General features: G+C 47.0%; 2 protein-coding genes across 7 annotated transcripts in view; one reads left to right on the top strand and one right to left on the bottom strand.

Annotated features, from left to right (window-relative positions):
* The window catches only part of LOC110513835 (NIPA-like protein 2), a 53,861-nt gene extending 48,912 nt beyond the window's left edge, over positions 1 to 4,949 (bottom strand). The window contains exons 1-2 of one of the 5 annotated variants that reach the window (XM_036938134.1): positions 4,599 to 4,949; positions 320 to 743 (exon numbers count right to left, since the gene is read on the bottom strand). In XM_036938134.1, the coding sequence (XP_036794029.1) occupies positions 320 to 706 (387 nt within the window). In that variant the 5' untranslated portion in view covers positions 707 to 743; positions 4,599 to 4,949. Of the gene's footprint in view, positions 1 to 319; positions 744 to 4,147; positions 4,365 to 4,598 lie in introns of those variants that run through there. The other 4 variants (XM_036938136.1, XM_036938135.1, XM_036938137.1 and 1 more) reach the window with 4 other exon arrangements.
* Positions 4,950 to 13,766: 8,817 nt separating this feature from the next.
* On the top strand, positions 13,767 to 17,987 carry LOC118937718 (potassium voltage-gated channel subfamily S member 2-like). Of its 2 annotated transcripts, XR_005035115.1 has the most exons (3): positions 13,767 to 14,659; positions 15,156 to 17,678; positions 17,719 to 17,987. XR_005035115.1 is itself a non-coding variant. In XM_036938124.1 (2 exons), exon 2 carries the CDS (start codon positions 15,196 to 15,198, stop codon positions 16,633 to 16,635), a length of 1,440 nt encoding a protein of 479 aa, XP_036794019.1. In that variant the 5' UTR covers positions 13,767 to 14,659; positions 15,156 to 15,195; the 3' UTR covers positions 16,636 to 17,986. The 2 variants fall into 2 exon arrangements, 1 of the variants encoding a protein (XP_036794019.1); XM_036938124.1 differs by having other exon boundaries at positions 15,156 to 17,986.
* The last annotated feature ends 1,074 nt before the right edge of the window (positions 17,988 to 19,061 follow it).

Here is a 19,061-nt window from a genome sequence, read left to right as displayed (position 1 = left end):
CCTCAGTCCTCATCTCTGCGCAGGCCCCCCTGACAACGTGGCTGACAGAATTCACCTCAGTCCTCATCTCTGCCCAGGCCCCGCTGACAACGTGGCTGACAAAATTCACCTCAATCCTCATCTCTGCCCAGGCCCCCCTGACAACGTGGCTGACAGAATTCACCTCGATCCTCATCTCTGCGAAGGCCCCCCTGACAACGTGGCTGACATAATTCCCCTCAGTCCTCATCTCTGCCCAGGCCCTGACAACGTGGCTGACAGAATTCACCTCAGTCCTCATCTCTGCCCAGGCCCTGACAACGTGGCTGACAGAATTCACCTCAGTCCTCATCTCTGCCCAGGTCCCCCTGACAACGTGGCTGACAGAATTCACCTCAGTCCTCATCTCTGCCCAGGTCCCCCTGACAACGTGGCTGACAGAATTCACCTCAGTCCTCATCTCTGCCCAGGCCCTGACAACGTGGCTGACAGAATTCACCTCAGTCCTCATCTCTGCCCAGGTCCCCCTGACAACGTGGCTGACAGAATTCACCTCAGTCCTCATCTCTGCCCAGGTCCCCCTGACAACGTGGCTGACAGAATTCACCTCAGTCCTCATCTCTGCCCAGGTCCCCCTGACAACGTGGCTGACAGAATTCACCTCAGTCCTCATCTCTGCCCAGGTCCCCCTGACAACGTGGCTGACAGAATTCACCTCAGTCCTCATCTCTGCCCAAGCCCTGACAACGTGGGAGGAAGTGTATCTGTGTGCAGAGGAGGAAGTGTATCTGTGTGCAGAGGAGGAAGTGTATCTGTGTGCAGAGGAGGAAGTGTATCTGTGTGCAGAGGAGGAAGTGTATCTGTGTGCAGAGGAGGAAGTGTATCTGTGTGCAGAGGAGGAAGTGTATCTGTGTGCAGAGGAGGAAGTGTATCTGTGTGCAGAGGGGAGGAAGTGTATCTGTGTGCAGAGGGGAGGAAGTGTATCTGTGTGCAGAGGGGAGGAAGTGTATCTGTCTGCAGAGGGGAGGAAGTGTATCTGCGTGCAGAGGGGGAAGTGTATCTGCGTGCAGAGGGGAGGAAGTGTATCTGCGTGCAGAGGGGAGGAAGTGTATCTGTGTGCAGAGGAGGAAGTGTATCTGTGTGCAGAGGAGGAAGTGTATCTGTGTGCAGAGGAGGAAGTGTATCTGTGTGCAGAGGAGGAAGTGTATCTGTGTGCAGAGGAGGAAGTGTATCTGTGTGCAGAGGAGGAAGTGTATCTGTGTGCAGAGGAGGAAGTGTATCTGTGTGCAGAGGAGGAAGTGTATCTGTGTGCAGAGGGGAAAGGAGGACAAGAGGCCATCATGTACTCTGTAGGCTATACATGGTTTCAGAGGGAGCCTGTAGAAATATCCTCTCTCGTGGACAGAGGCATGTAACATAGAATGATACGCACCATTTTAACTTAGGGTTTCCAAGACGACTGGAAATAAACCATGTCAATATAGTGATTAATTTATTCCAACCTCAGCCTTGAAAACAGGTACCACAGCGGCTTAGAGAACTCCTCACGGTCCAACAGAGAAAACCACACAAAGCACCAATGACTAAAACAAACTGTGTGTTGGCTTCCAAGATACTGTGAATGACCAGGAAGTAGCTAGCTAGCTACTGACATGATCTCACTGGCCATGAACTTGAACTTCCTGCACTAGACACAAAACACTTGGGAGGAATGTGGCTGAGGGGTCAAGGGGTCAAATGAGGGTCAGTTAAACAATATAAACCTTTTCCCTGACGCTGTGACAGTGACAGATTACTACCCTGATGCTGTGAAGGACCAGAACACTACTATATTGACAGACTACTACCCTGACGCTGTGAAGGACCAGAACACTACTATAGTGACAGATTACTACCCTGACTCTGTGAAGGACCAGAACACTACTATAGTGACAGATTACTACCCTGACTCTGTGAAGGACCAGAACACTACTATAGTGACAGATTACTACCCTGACTCTGTGAAGGACCAGAACACTACTATAGTGACAGATTACTACCCTGACGCTGTGAAGGACCAGAACACTACTATAGTGACAGATTACTACCCTGACGCTGTGAAGGACCAGAACACTACTATAGTGACAGATTACTACCCTGACGCTGTGAAGGACCAGAACACTACTATAGTGACAGATTACTACCCTGACGCTGTGAAGGACCAGAACACTACTATAGTGACAGATTACTACCCTGACGCTGTGAAGGACCAGAACACTACTATATTGACAGATTACTACCCTGACGCTGTGAAGGACCAGAACACTACTATAGTGACAGATTACTAGCATTACCTTAGTAATGAGGGTCAGTTAAACAATATAAACCTTCATCTGTGAACAACAATCACTAATCACTTTGATGAAATGCAATGTCTGTTTTTTACATGCACTCTGAGAATTCAACCACAGCTTTTTGAGGAAACATGAAAAATAAATGCACAACCCAAGCCTTATTATCGCAGATCAGGGATTCTTGAAAAAATGTGAAAATATACATTTTGATCGATCAAAGTATCAGCTCTCTCAACATTTAAAATAAACAACCTCATTCTTACATGTTTTCATAAAAAGGCAACTAAATGGATTTATGTCGACTCTGTCACACCATAAAAAGGCAACTAAATGGATTTATGTCGACTCTGTCACACCATAAAAAAAGGCAACTAAATGGATTTAGGTCGACTCTTCATTTTTACATGCGTTTGTCCGAAACGTGTTTAAAGACCTTTTAAAGACCAATCTAACCACTAGGCTACCCTGCCGCCCTTGATTGTTTTAATTAAAAACATTTGATTATTCAAATGTGTAATTCCACGGCAACGGAATTGACACTCAGATTCTTTACCAAACAAAAACCACTGATTTAAAATGTTGAACAAACCATACATACACAAGGACTATTTTTAACAATTTATATTGAACATTTTACAAAAACACTTTTTACTGGAAGAAGTTTGGTAACAGAATTTCTGTAAAATCTCCCTCAGTATCCAAATGTTCCAATAAATAATTGATTAGGTCTACTTTTACTTGGTACTTTTGTGAACTTTCATTATCCTCCCGCCTCACAAGGGAAATAAATTAGAAAATATTTTAAAGATGTGGGGTTTTTTTTTGGTAACGAAGTTTCAAGCCGCAAGGCAATGTTTCTTGAACTTACAGAAGGCAACAAAAATGTCTAAGTATTGATTTTAGTTGTCAGGAGTCTTCAACATGACTGTTTTGATGATGTACCCTGTATAGTAGATGTTTCCTAAGTCAGGAGTCTTCAACATGACTGTGTTGATGTACCTGTATAGTAGATGTTTCCTAAGACTCCTTTCCATCAGTTAGTCTAGAAATCAAAGCCTTTGCTTTATTTCTGCATTTTTAGGATAGAAAATGGGTGAAATATTTATTTATGCCTTAATTTCTCTAAAATATTAGACTGTTAGCTTTCATTTGACCCCCCATTTAAATATGCTTCTATCAACTTCACGTTGGTGCTCATGGGCCATTTTTAAAATGAACTAATTCAAATCTCCAAACGTATTTTTGTTTTATCGCACTATATAAATGCTCCAGGGATTATTTCAGTTAGCATTGTGTTTTTCTAGATTTACAACATAAAACAACATTTATACAGCAAACAGTATCCCTTAGGTTTAGTACAGACAACACTAAAATAGTTTAAGCACGTTGCAGAACAGTGATTCAGATATTTTTTCCAGAATATAAAAGACAGAAAAATAACGCATCTTTAAGAGGCTTAGCCATCAGCGACGGAGTTGACAAGCCACTGATGGAGTTAACAGATAGTCTGACATGTTTTTTTTCCCACTAGAAATTAAAAAGTTAAAATGCAAACATTTGTACAAATATGGAAAATTATGAATAAGAAAATCCTCAATAAAAAAAAAAAAGCTTTTTTTTTTTCTCCATTCAAGTGGTATACAAAGTTGCATTTGAGTTTTTTTCTCAGTTGATTTATGACTAAAACCTAATGAAAATAAACACATTTGAACCAAAAATCATATCTTAATCTATCAGGTAGATGGAGTTGATAGTTTATGGTTGTGATCATGGTGATTTGAATATTGGTTGTAGAGAATTTACCAGAACATGAAGGTCCTTATGGTGTCGCGCACCTGATTCATTTAGGACTCCGACGTTAATGTCCAAATCTCTAAACACATGTTTTGTAGGAAATCACAGTTCTGAGAGAAATATTCTTCAATGTCACAGAGAGGGATTTGCAAGAATCTTCACAAGATCATTTCCCAGTTAATATTCATTATTGACCGTTTTTAGAATTGTACAACTTTCTTTTGAGAGTTCGGAATTGGGATCGTTTGTCCCAGACAAGGGCATATCCGGTCCCAGAGCGGACATGGAAATAATAATAATAATAATATTGAAAATATTAGGACAATTCCTAAAAATAAAAATAAATATTTCCCCTTAAAAAAAATCGATAAATATGTTTAATCTCGAATAATAATACAAAATAATGTTTGTTTCAACTATAAGAAATAAAGTTTCCCTGCAGAACAAGGATTGTGCGGACGTTTAAGAGTCAGTGAGTTACTAGTTGCCTACCTTCAGCGGATTCTCCCGGATTTCAGTCAACGGAGACGGTTGAGATGAATTCTGTCCTGTTCTGTTAGAAAACACGCTGTCTAAAGTTGAGTTGTTCGCCATCTTTTCCTCTATCATAGCCTTTCCTTCCAACTAGGCTACTTCATCGCAACTCAAGATTCCCCTTTTCACATGTTTGTCCGGTTCCAGCCTTGACATCCCGTGAGTTTGAGTCTTTCCTGCCCGGTCAACCGGCAGAAGTGTCAGTCTGCTCGTCACCACGTCAGAACGAGTTAACGAGGCGGGGATGCAGCTGGAGAGCACAGCGTTCCCCGGATGTGACCAGTGGCAGACACTTGTCACTTGTACACAGAATACATGTCATCTAATCTTTTAGAATATAATAATAATATAATATTGTGTCGAACGAGAAGCAAACACTGGATTTTGGCGTGAAAGGCGGACATCCCACGCATCACGCCGATAGGTGTTTCCCACTTGATGGGAATTGTAACGTGGCTCATATAGCGAGGATCGTTACAATATAATACAATGGACATCCAAAGAACGTTTTAGCGAGTTATGCTTCACGTTTATTTAATTAATAAATCAACCAAATCAACATAATCTACCATTATGCCACTGATTGCTATTGAACATCATAGCAGTCGCCATCTGGCGGACAATTAGAGAAACGTGAACAGAATTTGACAGAATCTATAGCGGTATAGACCCAAATAATATCTGTCAAGAATGAATGACACAATCTAAAGCGGTATAGACCCAAATAATACAGTCATATAGAATACAGGCATGTAGAATACAGTCCTTTAGAATACAGTCCTTTAGAATACAGTCTTATATAATACAGTCCTTTAGAATACAGTCATGTAGAATACAGTCATGTAGAATACAGTCCTTTAGAATACAGTCCTATATAATACAGTCCTTTAGAATACAGTCCTATAGAATACAGTCCTTTAGAATACAGTCTTATATAATACAGTCCTTTAGAATACAGTCATGTAGAATACAGTCCTTTAGAATACAGTCCTATATAATACAGTCCTTTAGAATACAGTCCTATAGAATACAGTCCTTTAGAATACAGTCCTATAGAATACAGTCATATAGAATACAGTCATGTAGAATAGAGTCCTATAGAATACAGCCCTATAGAATACAGCCCTGTAGAATACAGTCCTATAGAATACAGCCCTGTAGAATACAGTCCTATAGAATACAGTCATATAGAATACAGTCCTTTAGAATACAGTCCTATAAAATACAGTCCTTTAGAATACAGTCCTTTAGAATACAGTCATATAGAATACAGCCCTATAGAATACAGCCCTGTAGAATACAGTCATATAGAATACAGTCCTTTAGCAACCTGCACTCAGGGGTAGACGTAACATAGTAAACGTAATTCCGTGACATTAATTAGTATGATATGTTTTGTATGGTACGTATGGGTATGGTTCATTTGTGGATGTCTGTCACCCATTTAGTATGATATGTTACGAATTAATATTTGTTGTTTGCTAACCTTAACTAGGTGGCTAGCACGAATGTTAGCTATGTGGATAACATTAGCTAGGCTACGGTTAGGAGTTAGGTTAACATTTTAAGTCTAGGGTTAGGGGAAGGGTTAGCTAACATGCTAAGTAGTTGCAAAGTAGCTAATGATCTAAAATGGTAAAGTTCTCCATGATGAGATTTGAACACGCAACGTTTGGGTCCTAGATGTTCGCGTTATACCGCCCGACCAACCCCCATACTTTTGTTTTTGCCTTAAGTAACCTTCTGTCTTAGGTAACCATACTAAACATGTCATAGCAATTTCAGTGTCCCGGATTGACGTTGACTATGCTACGTCTAGTCTATGAGACCAGACTGGTATGTGTGTGTCCAGTTTGTAGTTTGCATCACACTCAGACAGCCTCCATTACCATCAGGTATAATGTGAGGTGATTATCTACCTGTGAAGAAGAGGAGAAGGAATCATAGAGCAGCTTTTTATTTCACAGACATATGTTCAGTCCCAACCCCCCCTCCACCCCCCAGTCCCAAACCCCCCCGCCAACCCCCCCTCCACCCCCCAGCTCCAATCCCCCCACCACCCCCCAGCTCCAACCCCCCCACCACCCCCCAGCTCCAACCCCCCACCACCCCCCAGTCCCAACCCCCCACCATCCCCCAGTCCCAACCCCCCCACCAACCCCCAGCTCCAACCCCCCACCACCCCCCAGCTCCAACCCCCCCACCACCCCCAAGTCCCAACCCCCCCACCCCTCCCCAGCTCCAGCCCCCCCACCTCCCCAGCTCCAACCCCCCCACCCCCACCACTCCCCAGCCCCCCTCACCCCCACCTCCCCAGCTCCAACCCCCCCACCCCCACCACTCCCCAGCCCCCCTCACCCCCACCTCCCCAGCTCCAGCCCCCCCACCCCCACCACCCCAGCTCTATCCCTGGCCTCAGGTTATGATGATGTGAGCTATTGGCAGCAGTTCAGAATACGACATATGGAAAACTTTATTGACAACATATATCATCCACAGGGCCCTTAGCAGCCTAATCTGACTGTAGTTAAAATTCCTCCCACAATGTCTTGGGGGTTAAATCTGAACCTTGTGATGTGAGTGGTTCTGGAATGGCCATCTGACAGCTGTGCTCACAGATGAGGTCAGTATATTGTTGACCTTCAGCAATTAATCTGGGTCTATTCTGAGAGGGAGGAGAGGGAGATGGGGGAGGAGAGAGAGGGGGAGGAGAGATAGATGGAGGGGAGAGAGAGAGGTAGATAGAGATGGGGAGGAAAGATAGATGGGGAAGGAGAGAGAGGGGGTAGGAGAGATATATGGGGGAGGAGAGAGAGAGATGGACAGGGAGAGAGAGATGGACAGGGAGGAGAGAGAGAGGTAGGGAGAGAAAGAGATGGACGGGGAGGAGAGAGAGAGGTAGAGAGAGAGAGATGGAAAGAGAGAGAGATGAATGGACAGGGAGGAAAGAGAGGTGGAGAGAGATGGATGGACAGGGAGGAGAGAAAGAGAGGTAGAGAGAGAGATGGACAGGGAGGAGAGAGAGAGGTAGAGCGAGAGAGATGGACAGGGAGGAGAGAGAGGTGGAGAGAGAGAGATGGACAGGGAGGAGAGAGAGAGGTAGAGAGAGAGAGATGGACAGAGAGGAGAGAGAGAAAGGTAGAGAGAGAAAGAGGTAGAGAGAGAGAGAGATGGACAGGGAGGAGAGATCGATGGGGGAGGAGAGAGAGAGAGATGGACAGGGAGGAGAGAGAGGTTGAGAGAGAGAGAGGTAGAGAGATGGACAGGGAGGAGGTAGAGAGAGAGATGGACAGGGAGGGTAAAATATTCCGGGGAACTGCAGATGGAGAACAGCAGTCAGTGGATGAGGTCCACATCAAAACTCTTAAACACACTGCAGACACCCCCTCACACCTCTCTCCTTCTCTCTCCCTCCTCTCTTTCTCTCTCTCTCCCCCTCTCCTTCTCTCTCCCCCCTCTTCTTATCTCTCTCCCCTCTCTCTCTCTCTCCCCCCTCTCTTTCTCTCTCTCCATTTTTCTCCCTCAATCTCTTTGTACAGCTGACAGGTTACGAGGTGAAACTCATCTGAAGCCTGACAAATGAACGTCCTCCCAGCCAGGACCATATGATTGTAGAATATAAAGAGCCAAGTTAAGGAGGGGAACTTCCAATAAGGGAAGGACCCTTAAAGACACAGCATGATGGATGGAGCTCCACACTGAGGATAACCCCCCCTACCACCCCCCAGCTCCAATAAGGGAAGGACCCTTAAAGACACAGCATGATGGATGGAGCTCCACACTGAGGATAACCCCCCCTACCACCCCCCAGCTCCAATAAGGGAAGGACCCTTAAAGACACAGCATGATGGAAGGAGCTCCACACTGAGGATAACCCTCCCCCCCACCACCCCCCAGCTGAAGAGGACCCTTAAAGACACAGCATGATGGAAGGAGCTCCACACTGAGGATAACCCCCCCTACCACCCCCCAGCTGAAGAGGACCCTTAAAGACACAGCATGATGGATGGAGCTCCACACTGAGGATAACCCTCCCCCCCACCACCCCCCAGCTCCAATAAGGGAAGGAACCTTAAAGACACAGCATGATGGATGGAGCTCCACACTGAGGATACCCCCCCCCCCCCCCCAAAAAAAATCCCCCGTTCTGAAATCTTTCTTCAACGTCTCCACCATCTCAACACCCCTTAAATCATTTTAACTGGGCTTCTGGAGATTTACTTAAGGAGGGTAGATTGGCACAGGGACCTTAGTCTGGATCCACAATGGCACCCTATTCCCTATATAGGGCACTACTGGCAGACCATGGCCCTATTCCCTATATATAGGGCACTACTGGCAGACCATGGCCCTATTCAATATATATAGGGCACTACTGCAGACCATTACCCTATTCCCTATATAGGGCACTACTGGCAGACCATGGCCCTATTCCCTATATATAGGGCACTACTGGCAGACCACGGCCCTATTCCCTATATAGGGCACTACTGGCAGACCATGGCCCTATTCCCTATATATAGAGCACTACTGCAGACCATGGCCCTATTCCCTATTTAGGGCACTACTGGCAGACCATGGCCCTATTCCCTATATATAGAGCACTACTACAGACCATTACCCTATTCCCTATATAGGGCACTACTGGCAGACCATGGCCCTATTCCCTATATATAGGGCACTACTGGCAGACCATGGCCCTATTCCCTATATATAGGGCACTACTGCAGACCATTACCCTATTCCCTATATAGGGCACTACTGGCAGACCATGGCCCTATTCCCTATATATAGGGCACTACTGGCAGACCATGGCCCTATTCCCTATATAGGGCACTACTGCAGACCATTACCCTATTCCCTATATAGGGCACTACTGGCAGACCATGGCCCTATTCCCTATATATAGGGCACTACTGGCAGACCATGGCCCTATTCCCTATATATAGGGCACTACTGCAGACCATTACCCTATTCCCTATATAGGGCACTACTGGCAGACCATGGCCCTATTCCCTATATATAGGGCACTACTGGCAGACCATGGCCCTATTCCCTATATAGGGCACTACTGCAGACCATTACCCTATTCCCTATATAAGGCACTACTGGCAGACCATGGCCCTATTCCCTATATATAGAGCACTACTGCAGACCATGGCCCTATTCCCTATTTAGGGCACTACTGGCAGACCATGGCCCTATTCCCTATATATAGAGCACTACTACAGACCATTACCCTATTCCCTATATAGGGCACTACTGGCAGACCATGGCCCTATTCCCTATATACAGGGCACTACTGGCAGACCATGGCCCTATTCCCTATATATAGGGCACTACTGCAGACCATTACCCTATTCCCTATATAGGGCACTACTGGCAGACCATGGCCCTATTCCCTATATATAGGGCACTACTGGCAGACCATGGCCCTATTCCCTATATATAGGGCACTACTGCAGACCATTACCCTATTCCCTATATAGGGCACTACTGGCAGACCATGGCCCTATTCCCTATATATAGGGCACTACTGGCAGACCATGGCCCTATTCCCTATATATAGGGCACTACTGCAGACCATTACCCTATTCCCTATATAGGGCACTACTGGCAGACCATGGCCCTATTCCCTATATATAGGGCACTACTGGCAGACCATGGCCCTATTCCCTATATATAGAGCACTACTGCAGACCATGGCCCTATTCCCTATTTAGGGCACTACTGGCAGACCATGGCCCTATTCCCTATATATAGGGCACTACTGCAGACCGTGGCCCTATTCCCTATATATAGGGCACTACTGGCAGACCATGGCCCTATTCCCTATATATAGGGCACTATTGGCAGACCATGGCCCTATTCCCTATATATAGGGCACTACTGCAGACCGTGGCCCTATTCCCTATATATAGGGCACTACTGGCAGACCATGGCCCTATTCCCTATATATAGGGCACTATTGGCAGACCATGGCCCTATTCCCTATATATAGGGCACTACTGCAGACCATGGCCCTATTCCCTTTATATAGGGCACTACTGCAGACCATGGCCCTATTCCCTATATATAGGGCACTACTGCAGACCGTGGCCCTATTCCCTATATATAGGGCACTACTGCAGACCGTGGCCCTATTCCCTATATAGGGCACTACTGGCAGACCATGGCCCTATTCCCTATATATAGGGCACTACTGGCAGACCATGGCCCTATTCCCTATATATAGGGCACTACTGGCAGACCATGGCCCTATTCCCTATTTAGGGTACTACTGGCAGACCATGGCCCTATTCCCTATATAGGGCACTACTGGCAAACCATGGCCCTATTCCCTATATAGGGCACTACTGGCAAACCATGGCCCTATTCCCTATATAGGGCACTACTGCAGACCATGGCCCTATTCCCTATATATAGGGCACTACTGGCAGACCATGGCCCTATTCCCTATATATAGGGCACTACTGCAGACCATGGCCCTATTCTCTATATAGGGCACTACTGCAGACCATGGCCCTATTCCCTATATATAGGGCACTACTGCAGACCGTGGCCCTATTCCCTATATATAGGGCACTACTGCAGACCATGGCCCTATTCCCTATATATAGGGCACCTACACCACCCGATGTCACAGGAAGGCCATAAAGATCATCAAGGACATCAACCACCCGAGCCACTGCCTGTTCACCCCGCTATCATCCAGAAGGCGAGGTCAGTACAGGTGCATCAAAGCTGGGACCGAGAGACTGAAAAACAGCTTCTATCTCAAGGCCATCAGACTGTTAAACAGCCACCACTAACATTGAGTGGCTGCTGCCAACACACTGACACTGACTCAACTCCAGCCACTTTAATAATGGGAATTGATGGGAAATGATGTAAATATATCACTAGCCACTTTAAACAATGCTACCTTATATAATGTTACTTACCCTACATTATTCATCTCATATGCATACGTATATACTGTACTCTATATCATCGACTGTATCCTTATGTAATACATGTATCACTAGCCACTTTAAACTATGCCACTTTGTTTACATACTCATCTCATTTGTACATACTGTACTCGATACCATCTACTGTATCTTGCCTATGCTGCTCTGTACCATCACTCATTCATATATCCTTATGTACATATTCTTTATCCCCTTACACTGTGTACAAGACAGTAGTTTTGGAATTGTTAGTTAGATTACTTGTTGGTTATTACTGCATTGTCGGAACTAGAAGCACAAGCATTTCGCTACACTCGCATTAACATCTGCTAACCATGTGTATGTGACAAATAAAATTTGATTTGATTTATTGGCAGACCATGGCCCTATTCCCTATATATAGGGCACTACTGCAGACCATGGCCCTATTCCCTATATATAGGGCACTACTGCAGACCATGGCCCTATTCCCTATATATAGGGCACTACTGCAGACCGTGGCCCTATTCCCTATATAGGGCACTACTGGCAGACCATGGCCCTATTCCCTATATAGGGCACTACTGGCAAACCATGGCCCTATTCCCTATATAGGGCACTACTGGCAAACCATGGCCCTATTCCCTATATAGGGCACTACTGGCAGACCATGGTCCTATTCCCTATATAGGGCACTACTGGCAGACCATGGCCCTATTCCCTATATATAGGGCACTACTGGCAGACCATAGCCTAGCCCTATTCCCTATATATAGGGCACTACTGGCAGACCAGGGGAGGGGAGAGGACAGGAGAGGAGGGGAGAGGAGAGGAGGGGAGATGACAGGAGAGGAGGGGACAGGACAGGAGGGGAGAGGACAGGAGAGGAGGTGAGAGGAGGGGAGAGGACAGGAGAGGAGAGGAGAGGAGGGGAGAGGACAGGAGAGGAGGGGAGAGGACAGGAGAGGAGGGGAGAGGACAGGACAGGAGAGGAGGGGAGAGGACAGGACAGGAGAGGAGGGGAGAGGACAGGACAGGAGAGGAGAGGAGGGGAGAGGACAGGAGAGGAGAGGATAGGAGAGGACAGGACAGGAGAGGAGGGGAGAGGACAGGACAGGAGAGGAGAGGAGGGGAGAGGACAGGAGAGGAGGGGAGAGGACAGGAGAGGAGGGGAGAGGAGGGGAGAGGACAGGAGAGGACAGGAGAGGAGGGGAGAGGACAGGACAGGACAGGAGGAGACGAGACAAGACAAGACGAGAGTAGAAAAGAGGTCAGAGATGTGTCTCTGCTAAGACATATTTCCAACTCAATGGTCACACAAAGTACACACACAATGTTTTGGGCATTACTGTTTTATTTGTGCTAACCGTTAAGTAAGGTCATCTAGAAGGGTCTGTGACTGTTCATATGGATGTGCTGGGTGAAGGATGCTTGGTGTGACATGGGACTTTTAAATCCCCTGTCCCCATTGGTGCACAAGATAACCTGTCATGTCTCAGAGGAGCCCGAGGGAAGTCACTGGATGTTTTCTCTCTCAGGATGTAGTAACCGGTCATGTCTCAGAGGAGCCAGAGGGAAGTCACTGGATGTTTTCTCTCTCAGGATGTAGTAACCCTTCATGTCTCAGAGGAGCCAGAGGGAAGTCACTGGATGTTTTCTCTCTCAGGATGTAGTAACCGGTCATGTCTCAGAGGAGCCAGAGGGAAGTCACTGGATGTTTTCTCTCTCAGGATGTAGTAACCCTTCATGTCTCAGAGGAGCCAGAGGGAAGTCACTGGATGTTTTCTCTCTCAGGATGTAGTAACCCTTCATGTCTCAGAAGAGCCAGAGGGAAGTCACTGGATGTTTTCTCTCTCAGGATGTAGTAACCCTTCATGTCTCAGAGGAGCCAGAGGGAAGTCAATGGATGTTTTCTCTCTCAGGATGTAGTAACCCTTCATGTCTCAGAAGAGCCAGAGGGAAGTCACTGGATGTTTTCTCTCTCAGGATGTAGTAACCCTTCATGTCTCAGAGGAGCCAGAGGGAAGTCACTGGATGTTTTCTCTCTCAGGATGTAGATCCTAACCCCACCGTCTGGAAGTGATCCATCCACTTACCCAGGAACCATTCCTCCATTGAGATTATATATATATATATATATATATATATATATATAGAAAATGTAGTTTTGATTTCATATAATCCTATTCCTGCGTATAACAGTAATCCATCATTCAGACACACTGAAATTCTAACCAGTCAGAGTACATGATATCTAATCATTCAATTGATTTGACAACGGATTAGTTGAAAAACAAACCCACGTTTTCTGCCTCACGAATCAATCCTAACCTTTACACGTCTCATCCGTCTTCACTAACGGCTCAGCTGGAGAGCTCTCAGCCGGTTAACGGTGAACGGTTACCTCATTTGAAGATGACGGCCTCTGTATAACGCTCGGGCGCACACGCTTTTAATGATTCGTGACTTCTCCTCCCTCGCGGAGAGCAGAGTAAAGGAGTCGGTCCTTTCTGCACCTTTCTCCGAGAAGAGGGAGGTGTTGAATTCGCTCGGGAAGGCGAGGGCGGAACGGTAGTTTACAGAAAGTGGTTGCTACTGCACGGCAACAGAGCTGAGGTCTAACCGCTACTAGACGTCACAATGGAGATTCATCCGAGGAATTCCCTCACTACGGAAACGGAAGCATCTGGAGTGTGTTAGTTACAACGGGAGATTAAGATGTGGCGCGAGCGCTCACGATTTAACGATGTAAATAGTCTATGGGGGAGTCTGTCTGTGGGGCGGACACGTTTTATGTCTGGAGAAGAGAGAGACAACCTTGTTCCGCGCTGACGGCTCCGTTGAAACCCCTCTCTCTATCTAACCTGGGCAGTAACGCATGACCGACTGACAGACAGACAGACAGACAGACAGCATTGGTTCAGTCTTCCACGCTAGCTGGAGGAGGCACAGAGAGGAGGCACAGAGAGGAGGCATCTATCTACGTCTATCCAAGTTGCTCAGCAGCTCGGTGAAGCACAATGCCCTCGTAGGAGCTGATATGCAGAAGCGTTGTGTAGGAGACTCGGGAAAAGGGCGTTGAATAAAGTAAGGAATATGTGATGTTTTGTAGTATATTGTACCGTTATAATACAACAGTAGTACATGCATTGATTGGTGTATTATTTAATGCATAGAGGTAGCCTAGCCAAGATTTATTTATTTTATTTTTTTAAATAACACAACTGTTTGACTCGGGGTATATTTTTTTTTATTGTAGCAAGTGCGCACAAGCGCGGCGTGAGATTTTGAGGGAAATCCAACGTGATGTTGTAATGTGAAAGATGCAACATGTTACTAAACGACCAGAGTGTGTGATCTCATTCAGAGACACTGTATAATTTACCTGTTGTGTCATGTGATAAAGCAACCCCCCCACCCCCCCATTTATTCCTGTGTTTGTTTTGTTCTGGTTCCTGAAGGGAATAGATTAAGGGGGAACCAGTTATGATGTCTGACTGTCCATGTTATCTCTCTCATAGAAATGAGAGGATTCAAACTGCTCTCTCTCTCTCTCTCTCTCTCTCTCTCTCTCTGTGTGCAGGTACTTCTCCACTCCCCAGTCCGTTCACCCCTCGCCAGACATGACTGGTCAGAGCCTGGAGGAGCTGACAGCAGCCTATGAGGATCACACCGTGCGCATCAATGTGGGAGGGTTCAAGAAGAGGCTGTTCTCCAACACTCTGTCTCGCTTCCCGGAGACCCGTCTGGCTCGTCTGCTACAGTGCCAATCAAAAGAGTCGATACTAGAACTCTGCGACGACTACGACGACGCGGAAAAGGAGTTTTATTTCGACAGGAACCCGGCTCTCTTCCCTTACGTGTTGAATTTCTACAACACCGGGAAGCTGCACGTCATGGCAGAGTTGTGCATCTTCTCCTTCAGCCAGGAGATCGAGTACTGGGGCATCAATGAATTCTTCATCGACTCGTGTTGCAGCGGCGCCTACCACTGCCGAAAGATGGATCCTAACCGCGGGGAGGACTGGGACGACTGCCGGAGCGACGAGGGCAGCACCACGTCATCGTTCGACGAGATTCTAGAGTTCTATAACGACGCCACTAAGTTCGATAAGCAGCCGTTGGGGAGCGTCCGCAGGCGGATCTGGTTGATCCTGGATAACCCGGGGTACTCCGTCGCCAGCCGAGTCATCAGTATCCTCTCTATCCTGGTCGTGTTGGGTTCCATAACCACCATGTGCATGAACAGCATGGCTGAGTTCACCCTGGTGGACAGGGAGGGGACGCCTCACGAGGACCCCAGGTTTGAAACGGTGGAACACTTTGGTATCGGCTGGTTCACCTTGGAGCTGGTGGCCCGGTTCACAGTCGCTCCAGATCTTATCCATTTCTTCAAGCATCCGTTGAACTTAATAGACCTCGTGTCGATATTACCGTTCTACCTGACGCTCTTCATCGACCTGGTGGCCGAGAGCAGCCCGGCGCTGGCCAATCTGGGGCGCGTGGCACAGGTGCTACGGCTGATGAGGATCTTCCGTATCCTGAAGCTGGCGCGTCACTCCACGGGGCTGCGCTCTCTGGGCGCCACGCTGAGAAACAGCTACAAGGAGGTGGGGTTGCTCCTGCTCTACCTGGCGGTGGGCGTGTCTTTCTTCTCTGTCATGGCCTACACCGTGGAGAAGGACAGCGAGGACTTCTCTACCGTCCCAGCATGCTGGTGGTGGGCCACGGTGAGCATGACCACGGTGGGGTACGGAGACGTGGTCCCGGTATCTATAGCCGGCAAGATGACGGCCTCGGCCTGTATCCTGGCAGGCATCCTGGTGGTTGTGCTTCCCATCACCCTCATATTCAACAAGTTCTCTCTCTTCTACAAGAGACAGAAACAGTTAGAGATCGCTATGCGCAGCTGTGACTTCGACCAGGAGATCAAAGAGAACCTTCCCTCTGTCAATCTGAGGAACTACTATGCACACAAGGTGAAATCTCTCATGGCCAGTCTGTCCAATATCAACCGGAGCCTGCCCAGTGAACACAGTCTGAACGAGATGTCAATACATTAAGATCTGTGGATCAACAGACTGCCCCCCCACCCCGCTGGCCTTATAAGGAAGGACGTGACCGAAGGAGAGGAGAAACATGGTGGAAGAGGTAGTGCTGTTTCTGTGTAGCCCTTGTTGTTGAATAGAGCTACATGGGAAGCTGAAGTTTAGTTTGACTGACAGGCGAGGGCGTGGGCGGGCCAACCAACATCACAACCTTTCTATTGGGAGAATCACATCGAATCCTCTCTCTCTTTTACATTCTTCTCAAATCCCATTGGATGAGAAAGCCAGAGGTCCTTCCCCTCTGACCTTTCTAATCCAATGGGTTTTTTGAGAAGGCTTTTCGAGGAGAGAGGACACAAGATATCAAAGAAAAACAATGGAGATTCTCCCAATGATTCCTCTTCCACCTTTTCATTCACCTCAAGTGTTTTAACAGTGTGGTTCACCACTCGGGGTCAGCCCTAGGACCTGGGGTTCATCACTAGTCACGAGGGGTCAACCCTAGGACATGGGGTTCATCACTAGTCACGAGGGGTCAACCCTAGGACATGGGGTTCATCACTAGGGGTCAACCCTAGGACATGGACTTCATCACTAGTCACTAGGGGTCAACCCTAGGACATGGACTTCATCACTAGGGGTCAACCCTAGGACATGGGGTTCATCACTAGGGGTCAACCCTAGGACATGGACTTCATCACTAGGGGTCAACCCTAGGACATGGGGCTTCATCACTAGGGGTCAACCCTAGGACATGGACTTCATCACTAGGGGTCAACCCTAGGACATGGGGCTTCATCACTAGGGGTCAACCCTAGGACATGGGGTTCATCACTAGGGGTCAACCCTAGGAAATGGGGTTCATCACTAGGGGTCAACCCTAGGACATGGGGTTCATCACTAGGGGTCAACCCTAGGACATGGGGCTTCATCACTAGGGGTCAACCCTAGGACATGGGGTTCATCACTAGGGGTCAACCCTAGGACATGGGGTTCATCACTAGGGGTCAACCCTAGGACATGGGGTTCATCACTAGGGGTCAACCCTAGGCCATGGGGTTCATCACTAGTCACTAGGGGTCAACCTTAGGCCATGAGGTTCATCACTAGGGGTCAACCCTAGGTCATGGACTTCATCACTAGTCACTAAGTGTCCCCTAAAGTTTAGTCATTGTGATTTTGCCCAAAGTAGAGCTTTACTCATGTTCTCCTGTTATGAGGTACTGTTGATGTGTAACTGTTGTACTGCAATGAGATGATCAATACAAGATGTTGATACCTTCAGATGTCTAGAAACCCATATTAAAGATCAATACATATTGATACCTTCAGATACCACATACCACAATCCATGTCTCAATTGTTTCAAGGCTTAAAAATCCTTATTTAACCCGTCTCCTCCCCTTCATCTACACTGAGTGAAGTGGATTTAATATAGGAACTCCTCATTGACCTGGTCAGTCTGTCATGGAAAGAGCAGGTGTTCCTAATGTCAGTGTATCGGCCTATAGGAACTCCTCATTGACCTGGTCAGCCTATCATGGAAAGAGCAAGTGTTCCTAATGTTCTGTCCGGTCAGTGTATCGGCCTATAGGAACTCCTTATTGACCTGGTCAGCCTATCATGGAAAGAGCAGGTGTTCCTAATATTCTGTCCAGTCAGTGTATCGGCCTATAGGAACTCCTTATTGACCTGGTCAGCCTATCATGGAAAGAGCAGGTGTTCCTAATATTCTGTCCAGTCAGTGTATCGGCCTATAGGAACTCCTCATTGACCTGGTCAGCCTATCATGGAAAGAGCAAGTGTTCCTAATGTTCTGTCCGGTCAATGTATCAGTCTATAGGACCTCCTCATCGTTCATCTGTCATTCGTTATAGTAGTGCTACTTCTTCCTTTCAGACACACTGTGAGTCCCAAATGGCACCCTATTCCCTCTATAGTGCACTACTTTTGATCAGAACCCTATGGGCTCTGGCGCCCTATTCCCTACGGCGCCCTGGTCAAAAGTAGTGCACTGTAACGGGAATAGGGTGCCATTTGGGAAGGCGCCATGGGAACCAGCCATCATAATCCATTGAGTTCCACTGATGTTCTTCTTCTGTTGTTTCCACACCGCAGGCAGCTGACACACCAGGTGACTCACAGCCTCCAATAAACTATCAGCTATCAAAAACAATCCGCCTCAATGGATCACGGTGACGCGACCGATTGCTCGTTGCTATCAGATATCCACACGTTACAGCACAGTATACAGGAGGAGTTTACAGAGGGGAGATCATTTCACGTCACGGGACTCTTCAAACAAGAATTCAAGGTTTCAGTGTCGACTTCTTTCTCTCCTCTCAGACAGCTGGTTGCAGAGAACGTAGCTACTGGAAAAGCTCCTGAAAACGGGTTAATTTTGTAGTTGAAGGCTATGCGTACTCCAAGCCACACGACGT

This window comes from Oncorhynchus mykiss, chromosome 2 (assembly GCF_013265735.2).
Source record: "Oncorhynchus mykiss isolate Arlee chromosome 2, USDA_OmykA_1.1, whole genome shotgun sequence".
Taxonomy (NCBI): domain Eukaryota; kingdom Metazoa; phylum Chordata; class Actinopteri; order Salmoniformes; family Salmonidae; genus Oncorhynchus; species Oncorhynchus mykiss.
This window is presented reverse-complemented; position numbering and strand designations above follow the sequence as displayed.

What these genes read in the sequence shown, in the direction of transcription:
- LOC118937718 (XM_036938124.1), top strand. Translation starts at nt 15,196, where the DNA reads ATGACTGGTCAGAGCCTGGAGGAGCTGACAGCAGCCTATGAGGATCAC.